The sequence below is a fragment of the Saimiri boliviensis genome, chromosome 5 (assembly GCF_048565385.1).
Source record: "Saimiri boliviensis isolate mSaiBol1 chromosome 5, mSaiBol1.pri, whole genome shotgun sequence".
Taxonomy (NCBI): domain Eukaryota; kingdom Metazoa; phylum Chordata; class Mammalia; order Primates; family Cebidae; genus Saimiri; species Saimiri boliviensis.
In genome coordinates, this window is record NC_133453.1 from 70,085,848 (window position 1) to 70,100,925 (window position 15,078).

Below are 15,078 nucleotides of genomic sequence, written 5' to 3' on the forward strand. Positions count from 1 at the left end.
TCAAGGATGTTTGTATAGTGGACAGCCTTGAAAAACATACTTTTTTGCAAATGATAAAGATTTGGGTTCCCTATGCTCAGGGCTCCTTTCCTGTAATTCAACACACTCTACATCTAGGTGACTTCTTCCTGTGGGAAGTGGGAGTTGAGGGAACTGAGGTAAAACTGCTGATAGTCTGGCTACCACTGGAAGTAATTCATCCCTGAAATGAACAGGGATGAATGCGTCTTCCATGAAACTGTGTCAGGCTAAGTTAGCTTGCAAACAGAGTAAAATCTCTGATTCTTCCCAGTTCTTGATACTTTTTAAGCTATGCTTCCAAAAACCTACCAGCGCTTGTATGTGCACAAACTAATTTGTCTAGAAATATTTTAATCCTTCCATACTTACCAGCATTATTATGTGGAACATCTGATTGAAAACCTGAAGAAAAATAGCACGACTATGTGTTAGAATTTTCGTTATTAAAATCGTTTTGTTGTTTCATTTTGAGAGACTCCAATCTGGCGCATAATGTGTACACGTCAGAACCAACTTGTTAGTGATTAAGTTATCTGTACATCAATACGTTAGAAAAGGATCTTTTCAAACCAAGCGAGCAATTACTCCTAACAGATTGCCGTGGTCACGTATTTACCAAGAAATTTTTTTTTTTTTTTTTTTTTTTTTTGAGACGGAGTTTCGCTCTTGTTACCCAGGCTGGAGTGCAATGGCGTGATCTCAGCTCACCGCAACCTCCGCCTCCTGGGTTCAGGCAATTCTCCTGCCTCAGCCTCCTGAGTAGCTGGGATTACAGGCACGCGCCACCATGCCCAGCTAATTTTTTGTATTTTTAGTAGAGACGGGGTTTCACCATGTTGACCAGGATGGTCTCGATGTCTCGACCTCGTGATCCACCCGCCTCGGCCTCCCAAAGTGCTGGGATTACAGGCTTGAGCCACTGCGCCCGGCCTCCAAGAAATTTAACTATCTGAAAGGTCCTAACATGAATGTTCTAAACATATCATTAAGTTTTAACATTCCTATTTAAAAAAAACAGCCCCATCTAGTCCTGACCGTGCCTCAGAAGCCAAAGGATTTTAAAACAGCGTTTACGTCAACGAATCCGCGGGTTTTTATAAATAAGGGAGGGCTTTGCTCCTCACATTCCACCCGCGAGATGTGCAGACGCACACACCACGCCTAGGCCTCGCGGGCTCACACACCTGCCGGCTCCACCCCGAGGGTAGGCATGAGACCCAGTCGGGGGTCGTCCCTCATGGGGCGCGCACCGGGTGGGTATGGGAGTAGCAGGCAGGGCGGGGGCCCGGGGACTTCTCACTGACCCAGGCCCGCCGTCGGCAGCCGCCCCGGCGCCTGTGACGCTCCTGCGAGTTCAGTCCTTTGGCCTGGCCCCACGCCCGCCCGCTAGGCCGCCCCACTCACAAGCCCGGCTCCTAGGCGCAGGCGCCTCTCTTCTCTAGCCGGACTGCCAACGACAGCGCCTTCCTTGTTCCTCCGGGAAGGCTGGCGTCACTTCCGGCGGCGTTGCCGAGCAACCGCGCGGTTCGAGAAACACTCCGCTGGCTGGGGTCTGCGGCGTATGGCGACGCCGGAGTCACTTTTCCAGATTTGGGAGCACCATGGGTACCTCGTCCGAGATACTGGTACGGTTTGGACGGCGCTGTGGACAATCGAAGGAAAGCATAGGTGAGCTAAACTGACCCATTCATGGACAGGGATTGTTTCTGGACCCCCGGCATGGAGAGGTGAGAATGCTGAATGAGGACTTCTGTTGCCTGTTGAAATGAACTTAAGCAAGTCGAAAGCATCTTCAATAAGCATCTTTGGGCTTTGTGGAAGTTAGGCCGTCTTGCCCTTAGGTGAATGGGTGAAGGAGGGAAACAGGGAGTGGACGTGGGAGAATGTTTACAAAAATAGGGGTGGAGAAAAAGAGGAAATCAGAGACATCCCACCACCACCATCCCCCGCCAGCTGCCGCACCCCACACCGCCCACCCTCCCTCCGCCCCAGGCTGACCTGAAACCCTCGCAGTTGCAGCTCTGAGAGTCTGGGCTTTGTTAAATTTACCGCACACTTAAAGTTTGTTATTCACTGATTCTGTTGAAATAGCTCTTGGAAATATAAGCGACCTCTTTAGAGTCTTGGCTCTGCTGCAAACCTGCTGATTGGTCTTTACTAAAAGTCTCTGAAGGAAATATCTCCATTTCCTCCTCTCTGAAATAAAGATCTCTAAGTTAAATGCTTTCATAGAGTTAAAAAAAAAAAAGTCAGACGACATAAAGTACTGTAATTCAGATGACCTATTATAACAATTCGATTTTGGAATAGAAATGGACTTCTAACGAACCCTTATCAATTCTAGCTACGACAGTTTCTTAAGTCTGTAAATTAGCAATTAATGTCATGGTGACAACTAGACCTTTGGCAATTTGAAGTATCTTCCTGTCATTGCCCAAGCTTCTGAAGCAATAGTGCCGCCTACACCAGATGCAGGGTGAGAGCCAGCCATTCTTCACTACTGGCTATTTATGCAGTGGAGGTTTTATGAGGTTAGCAGTCGACTTTTGTCATGTAAAAGGAGAGAGACACTACTAATATGGCAAGTATTGAAAAAGCACAACTAGCGGGGCGCGGTGGCTCAAGCCTGTAATCCCAGCACTTTGGGAGGCCGAGGCGGGTGGATCACGAGGTCGAGAGTTCGAGACCATCCTGGTCGACATGGTGAAACCCCGTCTCTACTAAAAATACAAAAAAATCAGCTGGGCATGGTGGCGTGTGCCTGTAATCCCAGCTACTCAGGACGCTGAGGCAGGGGAATTGCCTGAACCCAGGAGGAGGAGGTTGCGGTGAGCCGAGATCGCGCCATTGCACTCCAGCCTGGGTAACAAGAGCGAAACTCCGTCTCAAAAAAAAAAAAAAAAAAAAAAAAGAGGCCGGGCGTGGTGGCTCAAGCCTGTAATCCCAGCACTTTGGGAGGCCGAGGCGGGTGGATCACGAGGTCAAGAGATCAAGACCATCCTGGTCAACATGGTGAAACCCCGTCTCTACTAAAAATACAAAAAAAAATTAGCTGGGCATGGTGGTGCGTGCCTGTAATCCCAGCTACTCAGGAGGCTGAGGCAGGAGAATTGCCTGAACCCAGGAGGTGGAGGTTGCGGTGAGCCGAGATCGCGCCATTGCACTCCAGCCTGGGTAACAAGAGCGAAACTCCGTCTCAAAAAAAAAAGAAAAGAAAAAAGAAAAAGAAAAAGCACAATTACTCCCACATATTCACTTTCCTGCATATGCGTTTCTGCATTACCTGATTTAGATTTACCTAATAGTTGTTAAATAATGTTGTGGCAACTGGTTCAAAAGCTTCCATCTGAGTCTCATTGCTAAATTTTAATCTCCACTTGGAGGGGAAGGTTTAGTAGGAGAGAGGTTCAGAGATGGGTGCAGCTATTTTTAAAACAAATAATTTATAAAGATTTAGTGGGGTGACATCAGCCAGAATGGTGAAATAGGATCTATGCCTGCAATCCTCTCCTCCATAAAGTCAACAAGAACAGTGGCAAAAATCATCAATATCAGCTTTTTCAGAACTCTGGAAATTAACCAAAGGTTTGCAACAGTCTGGGGAGTGTTTACTAAAGGAAAATAGCTAAATTTTTGTAATAACAGCAAGGTTTTTGGCATTTTAACTTGCCATAGTCCTATACTTTTCTCCCAGCCCCGTGGCAGCCTAGATAACCACAGCAATCACAGTGAAAAATAGTGACTTAGCAACTTGTAGAGGGTACAAAACAGAATTGGACCCACTCCAATGCCAGATAACTGTTATTATTTGACATGACTGATAGTTCCTTGGAAAATCTCACTCATGAGGCTTATTATTTGGTCTGACTTCAAGCTTACCAAGTATGTTTGTCGAGTGATCAGTGGCAATTTAAAATATCACAGCTACCTGAAACAGTGCTGTAGTTTGAATGTGTCCTCTAAAAAGCATGTGTGGGAACTTAATCCCCAATATAATAATGTTGGAAGGAAGGGACTAATGAGAGGTGATCAGGCCGTGAGGGCAGAGTAAAGGGATTAATGACATTATCTTGGGAGTGGGTTCATTATAAATGTGGGAAGGTTGGCCTCCCCCATCCCACCCCCCCACCCATCACCCTCTCTTTGCCCTTTTGCCATGTAATGCCTTCCATCATGTGATGCAGCAAGAAGGCCCCTGCCAGATGCTGGCCCCTTGATACTGGCTCTCTCAGCTTCCAGAACCATGAGCCAATAAATTTCTATTCTTTATAAATTACCCAGTCCCAGGTATCCTAACAGCATGAAATAGGCTGGCAGTGATACAGTTGGGGGCAAACAAGCTGACCAAAAAACTGAAAAGAATCCGTTGGGAAGTGATATGTCCACAGGGGCTTTGAAAAGCTTCTAGATTTGGGGATCTAGAAAGCCAAATGCCTGCATAGAGCTATGCACATGTCTAGGAAAGACCTGGACGACAGAGACAGACTCGTGTCAACAACAGCAACAACAATTAAAAGGAATTAAGTATTGATACATTCTACAATGTGTGTGAACCTTGAAAACATTCTTTGAGTGAAGGAAGCCAGATATAAAAGGTATGATTCCATGCATATGAAATGTCTTGAATAGGCAAATCCATAGAGCCAGAAAGTAGATTAATGGTTACCAGGAGCTGTGAGGAGGAGAGGGCTGCTAATGCATACAGAGCTTCCTTCTGGGGTGATGAAAATGTTCTGAATTAGATAGTGGTGATAGTTGCCCAGCTTTGTGAATAGAGTAAAAACTGTTGAGTGAATAAAAATTCACCCTTTACGGTGGTGAATTTTTTATATGTGTTATAACTCAAGAAAAAGATGATCCAATCCATGGAAAATGTGTCAATATGGCAGGTACATGGACTGATTTTAGATACTTTAGGTAACTTGCCACTGCTTTTGTCTCCTCTCTGCTGCTTGTGAGTCTGCCTATTTGTATTCTTTCTCTGTCCATCTGTCTCTGTCTTTCATGTCCCTTCATTCAACTGTGGCCTGCCTTCTTGAACTTCTCTAACAGCCTCTACTAACATTGTATGAGAACCACTGTGAGGTAGGAATCTTGGAAGTAAGGTTGCCCTAGAAGAACTAAATTTTACATCAACCAGTGGATTAAAGTGGGGATATATGAAATCATCTATAACTCTAATCTTAACCAAGGCTTTCCTGATCTTCAAAGTATGGGGGAACTTGCCCCAACTTCAGTGGCCTGAGACAGTAAAAAGCCTTTCCCAAGCTTCCTGTTGTCTTCATTTTTTTCTTTGTGGTTACCCACCTCTATTCCTGCGTTTATGGTTGTTCTCTTTGTTCATTCTTGTATCAGAGTCCATGAAAAGATCTACTTGAATAAAACATCCTGTGAACACAGTTACTCTAGATTTGAGATGTCAAAGAGGAGACATCATGCTGTGCACTGCATAGCTTGCTAAAATCCTGCTCTCCTGACACTGCTGCCAAGGCCCACTTACCACTGTATGCTTTGTGGGGAGCATCTGCCAGAATGAGCCATTGGCTCTACTGAGCCTCTTTAGAATTTTGGTGAATTAAATTTTCTGCATTTTATTTCACATATTAAAGAATGAGAATGAGGCCGGGCGCGGTGGCTCAAGCCTGTAATCCCAGCACTTTGGGAGGCCGAGGCGGGTGGATCACGAGGTCAAGAGATCGAGACCATCCTGGTCAACATGGTGAAACCCCGTCTCGACTAAAAATACAAAAAATTAGCTGGGCGTGGTGGCGCGTGCCTGTAATCCCAGCTACTCAGGAGGCTGAGGCAGGAGAATTGCCTGAACCCAGGAGGCGGAGGTTGCGGTGAGCCGAGATCGCGCCATTGCACTCCAGCCTGGGTAACAAGAGCGAAACTCCGTCTCGAAAAAAAAAAAAAAAGAATGAGAATGACTCTTAGGTCAGACAAAAATATTAACATGTTTAGCAATTTGTTAATCAAAAGGCAGATGGTTTAACTTAGAGGCAGTTGTTTGGTTAGCTTCTGATAGCAAGTAACACAAGCCAAGTTGAGCTGGTCTAGGCAAAATAAAGGAAATTTGTTATAAGGATATAAGGATGTATTGGTCATGACTCTTAAGCAGAACAGAGTCCTGAATCAAGTTACACCACAATCCCCAGATAGGGGAGACACAATATTCTCCTTTTTATTGTAACTACTGTGAGTTATATTAGTCATTTGCAACTAAAGAGTCATGATGATACTCTGCAACTCAAGATGATACTCTTTACAACTAAAGGGTCATGATAAAGTCAGCTTTGTTTGGCTTTATTCTGCATGCAGAGATTTGGTATGTGGTAGGTAAGACAGAACCTATGGTTTAAACTCAACACTTCAGCTACCAACTTCTAACTGCTTTTCTTTCAGTGTCTTTCTCTTTCTGGAACCACGTGATTTTCTTACTTCTGCCTTTCTCTCTACTGCTGTTTCATCCTTTTCCTCATACAAATAGTAAAAATAATAATAGCTAATATTTGTTGAGAACATATTATGTGCCAGGTGCTAGTCTAAATTCTTTACATACAGCAGATACTGTTAATGACCCCATTTTACAATTAAGGAAACAAACTCACAAGGATTAAGTAATTTTGTCTACATTCATATAGTTAATATATGGTGTGTTTAGAAAAAGTTCAAGTAGTCTGACTCCAGAATCCACACTCTTACCCACTCTGGTATCCTACCTTTGTTATGTCTGTGGCTACCTATCATTGTTCAAATGACTTTCCTATTTTGGTGAATTTCCTTCCTTTGATGTCCTACCTCCTTAAGATAGAAGGCAGAATTCATGTTTTCAGCTTCCCTTACAGCTAGAGTGCAAGCAGGGGATAAAGACTCAGCCAATCAATTTTACATATGCCAGATTGATATTCTGAAGAGAGCAATATAAGGAAGCAAACAGCATGTTGAATCAATTTGTGTGTGTGTAGAAAATGGCAACAAAAGTGTACCAATTTCAGAGGCAACAGTGGTGAAGATTATTCAAGTATATGGTATCCAGTGGGGCAAGTTGTAAATGGGGCAAGTTGAGATGCCTACACAAAGCCCATTGCCATGGGCCCTCACTGGAACCTCATGATGTGGTTTGTATGATGTTATGGATGACTATAGCTCTCTATGAGATTGAAAATCCATTACTTAATGCCCCTTAATGAATTTCTTTTCTGCCTAAACTAGTTAAAGTTTGGCTGTTAATAATTAAGAACCTTAATTGATTAAATGGGTAGGACCATTTTTCCAAGGAGAGCTGTTAGGAGTTCCACTGTGTCATTTAGGATGCTTTGAATTCATGTAACAGAACACCCAATTCAATCATCTTCAAAAATAAGGACATTTGTTCACTTACATAACAGGCACTCCAGGCTTCAGGTTAAGTTGATTAGCAGAACAATGAGATCATTATTGCCTCAGATTCTTCATTTTTTCTTCACCGTAACAGCTTCTTTGCAATAATAGCTTCATTCAAGGCTGGTTTCTCTTGTGGTTGCAGGATGGCTATTTTTCTTTCTTGCTTCCTTGCTCATACCTAGCTTGAGAGTCATTTGGATGTCTCTCCCAGAAGAACAAGGAAGATATTTTCTATAGGTTGCAAGTAAACATTTTGTCCTGTTTCTTTGCTTTTTAGAGGAATAATGATTGACAATGAAGATCCGAGTGTTCTTTTTTTTTTTTTTTTGAGACGGAGTTTCACTCTTGTTACCCAGGCTGGTGTGCAATGGCATGATCTCGGCTCCCTGCAACCTCCGCCTCCTGGGTTCAGGCAATTCTCCCACCTCAGCCTCCTGAGTAGCTGGGATTACAGGCACGTGCCACCATGCCCAGCTAATTTTTTTTTTTTTTTGTATTTTTAGTAGAGACGGGGTTTCACCATGTTGACCAGGATGGTCTCAATCTCCTGACCTCGTGATCCACCTATCTCGGCCTCCCAAAGTGCTGGGATTACAGGCGTGAGCCACCACGCCCAGCTTTTTTTTTTTTTTTTTTTTTTTTGAGACTGAGTTTCACTCTTGTTACCCAGGCTGGAGTGCAATGGCGCGATCTCGGCTCACCGCAACCTCCGCCTCCTGGGTTCAAGCAATTCTCCTGCCTCAGCCTCCTGAGTAGGTGGGATTACAGGCACGTGTGACCATGCCCAGCTAAGTTTTTGTATTTTTAGTCGAGACGGGGTTTCACCATGTTGACCAGGATGGTCTCGATCTCTCGACCTCGTGATCCACCCGCCTCGGCCTCCCAAAGTGCTGGAATTACAGGCTTGAGCCACCGTGCCCGGCCCCCAGGTGTTCTTAAACCAATTAGGCCCACCCTGGGACTACAGTGAGTTCTCCAAATTGTGTTGCTGCTGCTCAGCAGGAAGAGGTTAGAGTCAGTCATAATGGCTACAACCCCAAAAGATGAACACCCACAGTTATCCATTTATAAACTGCCACTTTGTTAACTTTGAAAAATGCTTTTATAACAAGCTGTTGGAATAGGTATTAACAGAAGAGCTCTATTTTAAACATGAGGTTACTGAGATTCCAAAAAGTTAAATGACTTGCCTAAGTTTACACAGTAACGAAGTGATTAAGCAAGGACTCAAATACATGTCTTCTGATTTCAAGACCTTGTATTTTTTTTCCTGCTTAATCATAGCTGTTCTTAGGATAACAAGAGTAAATTAAGTATTTGAAATAATTTTCAGTTATCATGCCAATATCGGAACTTCTGAGAAAAATATCACTTAAACTGTTCCTGAAAGTCTTTAATAATCTTTTTTTTTTTTTACAATTTATTAGAAATAAGAAACTCTGAAGAAGATCAAGTTCTCTATCCACCTCTTCTACCTAGTAAAGTAGATCTCCAGCAGGTCACCATAATTCCACACGATGAGTGGAAAAAGATTCAAGATAGCCTTGACAGGCTGACAAGAGAAGCGGCATGCCTCCGTGCAGAAAGAAAGGCAAAGAAAGAAATGCATTTGCGATCCCAAGAAGTGGTAAAACATTGGACTAATACATATGCAGTAAGTATTAACCACTCAGGAGTACACATGCACTGAAGATTTACTCTTGTTTCTTAGTAATCTTATGCTTCTTTTATAAAATTTTTTACATGTAAAATTTCATTAAAATGCATTGAAACACATTTTCAACAGTGTTATGTATTTAAAAGTGATATACAATGCATCAGACATATTTGAAATGTATAATCCTATAATTTTGACATATGTATAAACCATCAAAGCTATCATTACTATAGGATAATGAACATGTTCTTCACTCCAAAATTTCTTCATGACCTGTTTTATTCCCTCTCATTCCTCCTTGCTCCTCCTCCAGATCCATAGGTAACCACTGATTTACTTCCTATTACAGATTTTATTTAGTACAATGACTTTGAGATTCATTCATGTTGTGGGTATCAATTATTAATTTTTATTGCTGAATAGTATTCCATTGTATGGATATACCACAGTTTGTTTATTTGGTCACTTACTGATGGTTGACATCAATGAAATGTTAACATTTGAATTGTTTGGGTTTTTTTTGTTTGTTTGTTTGTTTTTTGGCTATTACAAACAAAGCTGCTGTGGACATTCATGTATAAGTCTGTGTATGGACATATGCTTCCATTTTTCTTGGTAGATATCTTATTTTATAATGGCTGTCTTTTATGATAGGTGTATATTTAACTTTGTAAGACACTTCCAAACTGTTTTCCAAAGGAGTTGTAATTTTGCAGTCCCAACAGTAATCTTTGAGAGTTCTATTTCCTCTACAGTCTCAACAAAAGTTGGTATAGTTGGTCTTTTTAATTATAGATACTCTAATAGGTGTAAAATATCTCATTATGGTTTTAATTTGAATTTCTCTAAATAAAAATGATGTTGAAGAGCTCTTAATGAACTTATTTTCTACCAGTTTGTCTTCTTTGGTGATATAACTGTTCAAATATTTTGCCCAGTTTAAAATTAGTTTTATTATTGAGTTTAGATAATTTTTAAACTATATTCCAAATACAAGTCCATTATTAGGTATTTGACTTGAAAATATTTTCTCCCACTGTCTTGACTTTTCATTTCCTTACTGTATCTTTTGAAAAGCAAAAGTGTTTACTTTTAATAAAGTATGGTTTGTCAGTTTTTCTTGTATGTATCATTCTTTTAGTGGCTTATCCAAAAAATCTTTATGTAATCTGATATCACAGAGATTTTCTCCTCTGTTTTCTTTTAGATGTTTAAAAATTTTAGATTTCACCAAATACTGCATGTTCTCACTTGTAAGTGGGAGCTAAATGTTGAGTATACATGGACCCAGAGAAGGGGGCAGTAGACACTGGCACCTGCTTAAGTGTGGAGGAGAGAGGGAGGAAGATGAGGATGAAAAAACTACCTGTTGGGTATTATGCTGATTACCTGGGTGACAGAATTATCTGTACACCAAATCCTCCTGACATGCAATTTACCTATGAAGCAAACCTGCACATATGCCCCTTGAACCTAAAATAAAAGTTGGGAAGAAAAATATTTTTTAAGGTTTCATGTTTAGGCCTATGGACCATTTAAAATATATATTTATATGCAGTGAAGTGTTGATTTTGTGTGTGTGTGTGTGTTTGGTTATGAAGATCCCATTGTTCTTGCATAATTTATTGAAAATACTATTCTTTATCCACTACATTGCCTTTGCACTTTTCTTGAAAATTTAGTTGCATATATATATGCAAGCAGTGTTTCTGTGCTATCTTTTCTGTTTCATTGCTCTGTTTATCTTTACTCCTATAATACAGTCTTGATAACTGTAGATTTAATAACAGGTCTTGAAATCAGTTCTTTTTCAAAGATGTTTTGGCTATTCTAGGTCCTTTGCACATCAATTTTATTTATTTATTTATTTAGAAATGGAGTCACACTCTGTCACCCAGAGTCACTCTGTCACCCACTGTCACTGCTGGAGTGCAGTGTCGTGATCTTGGCTCACAGCAACCTCCTCCTCCCAGGTTCAAGCAGTTCTCCTGTCTCAGCTTCCTGAGTAGCTGGACCACAGGCATGTGCCACCATGCCTGGCTAATTTTTGTATTTTTAGTAGAGACGGGGGTTTCACCATGTTGGCCAGGCTGGTCTGGAACTCCTGACCTCAAGTGATCTGCCAGCCTCGGCCTCCCAAAGTGGGATTACAGGCGTGAGCCACTGCATCCAGCCATTATTAATTTTAGAATTTGCTTGTCAATTACTGCAAAAATGCCGGCTGGACTTTTGATTGGGATTATGTTGAATCTCTAGATCAAATTGGAGATAATTACATTTTGACAATATTGAATCTTCTGAACCATGAACATACTCTCTCTGTTTGTTTAAGTCTTAATTTCTGTCAGCAGTGTTTTATAGTTTTCGGTATATAGGTTTTATACAACTTTTGTTGGATTTATCCCTAAGTATTTAATATTTTTAATTTTATGGTAAATGGTATTTTTTAAAAGTTTCAATCTGCTATTATTAGCTATAGAAATGCAGTTAATTTTTCCTATATTGATTTTGTATCCTGCAACATGGCTAATCTCATTTATTAGTTCTAGTGCCTTCTTGGTAGAGTCCATCAGATTTTCTACATAGGCAATCATGGCATCAGAGAATAAAGACCGTTTTAATTCTTTCTTTCCAATCTGGATGCATATTTCTTTTTCTTGACTTACTGCACTGGCTAGAAGCTCCAATATAATATTGAATAAATGTAGTGAAGGTAGATATTCTTGCCTTATTCTTGATGTTGGGGAAAAAGTACTCATTCTTCCACCTTTAAGTATGATGCTAAGTATATGGTTTTTGTAGATGTCACTAATCAAGTTGAAATTGCCTTCTATATCAAAATTGTTGAGTGTTTTAGTTCTTTTGAAATCAGGAATGGATGTTAGATTTTTTAAAATACTTTTTTGATGTCTATTAAGATTACTAGCAGCAAGACTATCTATAAACTCATAGTAGTAAAAACTGTGATATAGACACAGAGATTGACAAAATAATAGGTCAGAAGAGAGAACCTAGAAACAAACCCATGTTCCATATAGGAACTTGACATACGACAAAAATGTCATTGCAAGTAGGAAAGGAAAGGATGGGAATTCAACAACTGATACTGGGATAATTGGCATATGAAAGAGATTAAATTACATCTCAATGATACGGAATACAGAAAAATAGATTTCAGCCGGACTAAATACCTAAATTTAAAAGGTAAAACACTAAAACTTTTAAAATAAATATCTTCAGGATATCAGAGTAAGTAACGTTTTCTTAAGACATAGACAATAGGACCAGTAAGGAAAAGGAAGAGATTATATGACATGAGGATGAGGAGTGGAGTCCTCAGAGTTATAGAAGAGCATATAAAATATACAACATTTGGTTTTTTAAAGCAGCAAAAGTAGTAAGATATATATTATGTAACTGTAAAGAGGAACTTCAGAAGTAGACAAAATAAACTAATAGTGGTTATCTTAGAATGAGAGGAGATTGCAGATGGGTTGGAAGGTGATACAGTCTGGATGTGTGTCCCCACTCAAATATATTGAAATGTAATTCCCAGTGTTGGAGGTGGGCCTGTTGGGGGGTGGTTGGATCATGGGGACAGATTTCTCAAGAATGGTGTAGCACCAACCCTGTTGGTACTATCCTCGAAATAGTGAGTGTGTTCTCGTGAGATCTCATGTTTAAAAGTGTGTAGCACCTCCCTCCTTCGCTCTCTTGTTTCTGCTCTGACTGTGACATGCCTACTCCCCTTTTGCCTTCTGCCATGATTGTAAGTTTCCTGAGGTCTCTCCAGAAGCTGAGCAGATGCCAGCATCATTCTTCCTATACAGCTTACAGAACTGTAAGCTAATTAAATCTCTTTTCTTTGTAAATTACCCATTTATGTGAGAAGAGATTAATACAGAAGGAGAAGTTCATATACCTCTTTAATATTTTTAGATTTTGAACCGTGTAAATATGTTACCTACCTAAAAGTCAGTCTAAAAAATTAGCTCGTAAGTATAGCCTCTATTTTATTTATTAATAAAATATTACAAATACAATCAAAACAAAATCTCAAATTATCATAATGTTAAATTATAGTAAAATTAAATTGAAAAATAAAAACAGAAGATTGTGTTTGTCTTTTTACAGGGGATGAAAGAACAGAAACTTGAAGCCAAAAAGAAGCGTGATGAAGAAATAGAGGCAGAAAGACAAATTCTTGATCTGGAAGAAGAAATATACAAACAAGGAAAAAGAAAAAAGGCCATTGAAAATGCAAAGCAGTATCAATTTTACCAGACAGAAAGAGTGAAAAACTTTCATGTACTACTTGGGTTTTCTTGTATTTTTATATATATTTAACATATCTATACATAATTAGGCATCATTTTCTTAAAGTACTGTAATTTTTCTTTTGTAGTCAGGACTTCTTCTTAGTAGAGTTATGAAGGAACGTGATGCCCAGATTGAATTCCAAAAGAGTAAGATAAAATCAGATAAAAAATGGGAGGAACAATTGAAACTCAACATTGAAAAAGCTTTTAAAGAAGAACAAGAAAAAGCAGAAAAACGGCATAGAGAAAGAGTAGCTCTTGCTAAAGATCATCTAAAACAGTATGTATACATAAAATACCATTTTGTACCTTTCTCTTTTTCTCATAATGGAGGTAGCTTTTTTCTGATTATAAAAATAATACATGTTAAGTTAATTAGTAGAAAGAGTACAAAAAGGAGGTTAAAAATCACTATCACTTTCTTACCCAGAGATTATATATTGGTTATTATTGTCATAATAATGCAATATAATAAGCAACCATATAGTCTAGTGGCATACAAAAAAAAAAAGTGTTTACTTCTCATGCATATGGGGGTTGGCTGATCTAGGCTGGAATCAGCTGGGCAACTTTTCTTTAAGCTGTAGGACTGGCTGGGTTTGCTCATTGTTGTGGGGAGGATTCTGAACCACTCCATGCATATATATTCAGAGGTTCAGGATGAAGCAGCCACCCAGAGAAACTTTTCACATGGTATTGACAGAGATGCAAGAGAGCAAGCCCAAGCTTGCAAGAATGCAGCTAAACCCAAAGTCAATGACAAGGAAGTGTACTTGGCCTACCATCAATCTAAAGCAAGTCATACAGCCAACCCCAACCACAGCGGAACAGAGAAGTAGACTTCCATTGGAGTGAGGCAGGAAGGGAAAGGGAGTGAAGCTTTGTTCAACAATAAATCTAAACTACCACAGGAAGTTACTATTGTTGTTTTGGTGTATAGCCATGCAGAGGTTTTTGTTTGTTTGTTTGTTTTGTTTTTATGATAGAGGCATCAGGCTTATTGAAATATAATTTGCATTCATTAAAATTCACCTTTCAAAAAGTGTAGCTGCATAACTACCACCGAAATCAAGATATAGAACATTTCCATCACCCCCAAAATTTTTCTCATGCCCCTTTGCTGTAAGTTCTCTCCTGCCCCCAGCCTCTGGCAGTCATTGATAACATTTTTTCTGAGCATGTATACTCACATTTTATAAAATGAAGTTTAAATGAGCAGTATTGTCTTATTACTTGCTTTTATCACGTACCTGTATGTCATATGTATTCATCAAAATCACATTATGGTCGGGCATGGTGGCTCAAGCCTGTAATCCCAGCACTTTGGGAGGCCTAGGTGGGTGGATCACGAGGTCAAGAGATCGAGACCATCCTGGTCAACATGGTGAAACCCCATCTCTACTAAAAATACAAAACATTAGCTGGGCATGGTGGCGCATGCCTGTAATCCCAGCTACTCAGGAGGTTGAGGCAGGAGAATTGCCTGAATCCAGGAGGCGGAGGTTGCGGTGAGCCGAGATCGCGCCATTGCACTCCAGCCTGGGTAACAGGAGTGAAACTCTGTCTAAAAAAAAAACCAAAAACAAAATCACATTATGTCTAAATGACACAGACATCAGTTATCAGAATATATATATTACCAAATTGTGTATTTTTCAGTTCAGTCCTTAGTAACGGGAAGAAAAATGTTGGGAT

The 15,078-nt window shown here is 40.1% G+C and overlaps 1 protein-coding gene across 1 annotated transcript in view; it reads left to right on the forward strand.

Moving 5' to 3' along the window:
* Positions 1 to 1,512: 1,512 nt before the first annotated feature.
* Positions 1,513 to 15,078, forward strand: part of CFAP210 (cilia and flagella associated protein 210) — a 46,566-nt gene continuing 33,000 nt past the window's right edge. Inside the window, exons 1-4 of the mRNA XM_039469981.2 lie at positions 1,513 to 1,689; positions 8,835 to 9,061; positions 13,199 to 13,372; positions 13,470 to 13,663. Of these exons, the coding sequence (XP_039325915.2) occupies positions 1,623 to 1,689; positions 8,835 to 9,061; positions 13,199 to 13,372; positions 13,470 to 13,663 (662 nt within the window). The 5' untranslated portion in view covers positions 1,513 to 1,622. The remainder of the gene's footprint in view (positions 1,690 to 8,834; positions 9,062 to 13,198; positions 13,373 to 13,469; positions 13,664 to 15,078) is intronic.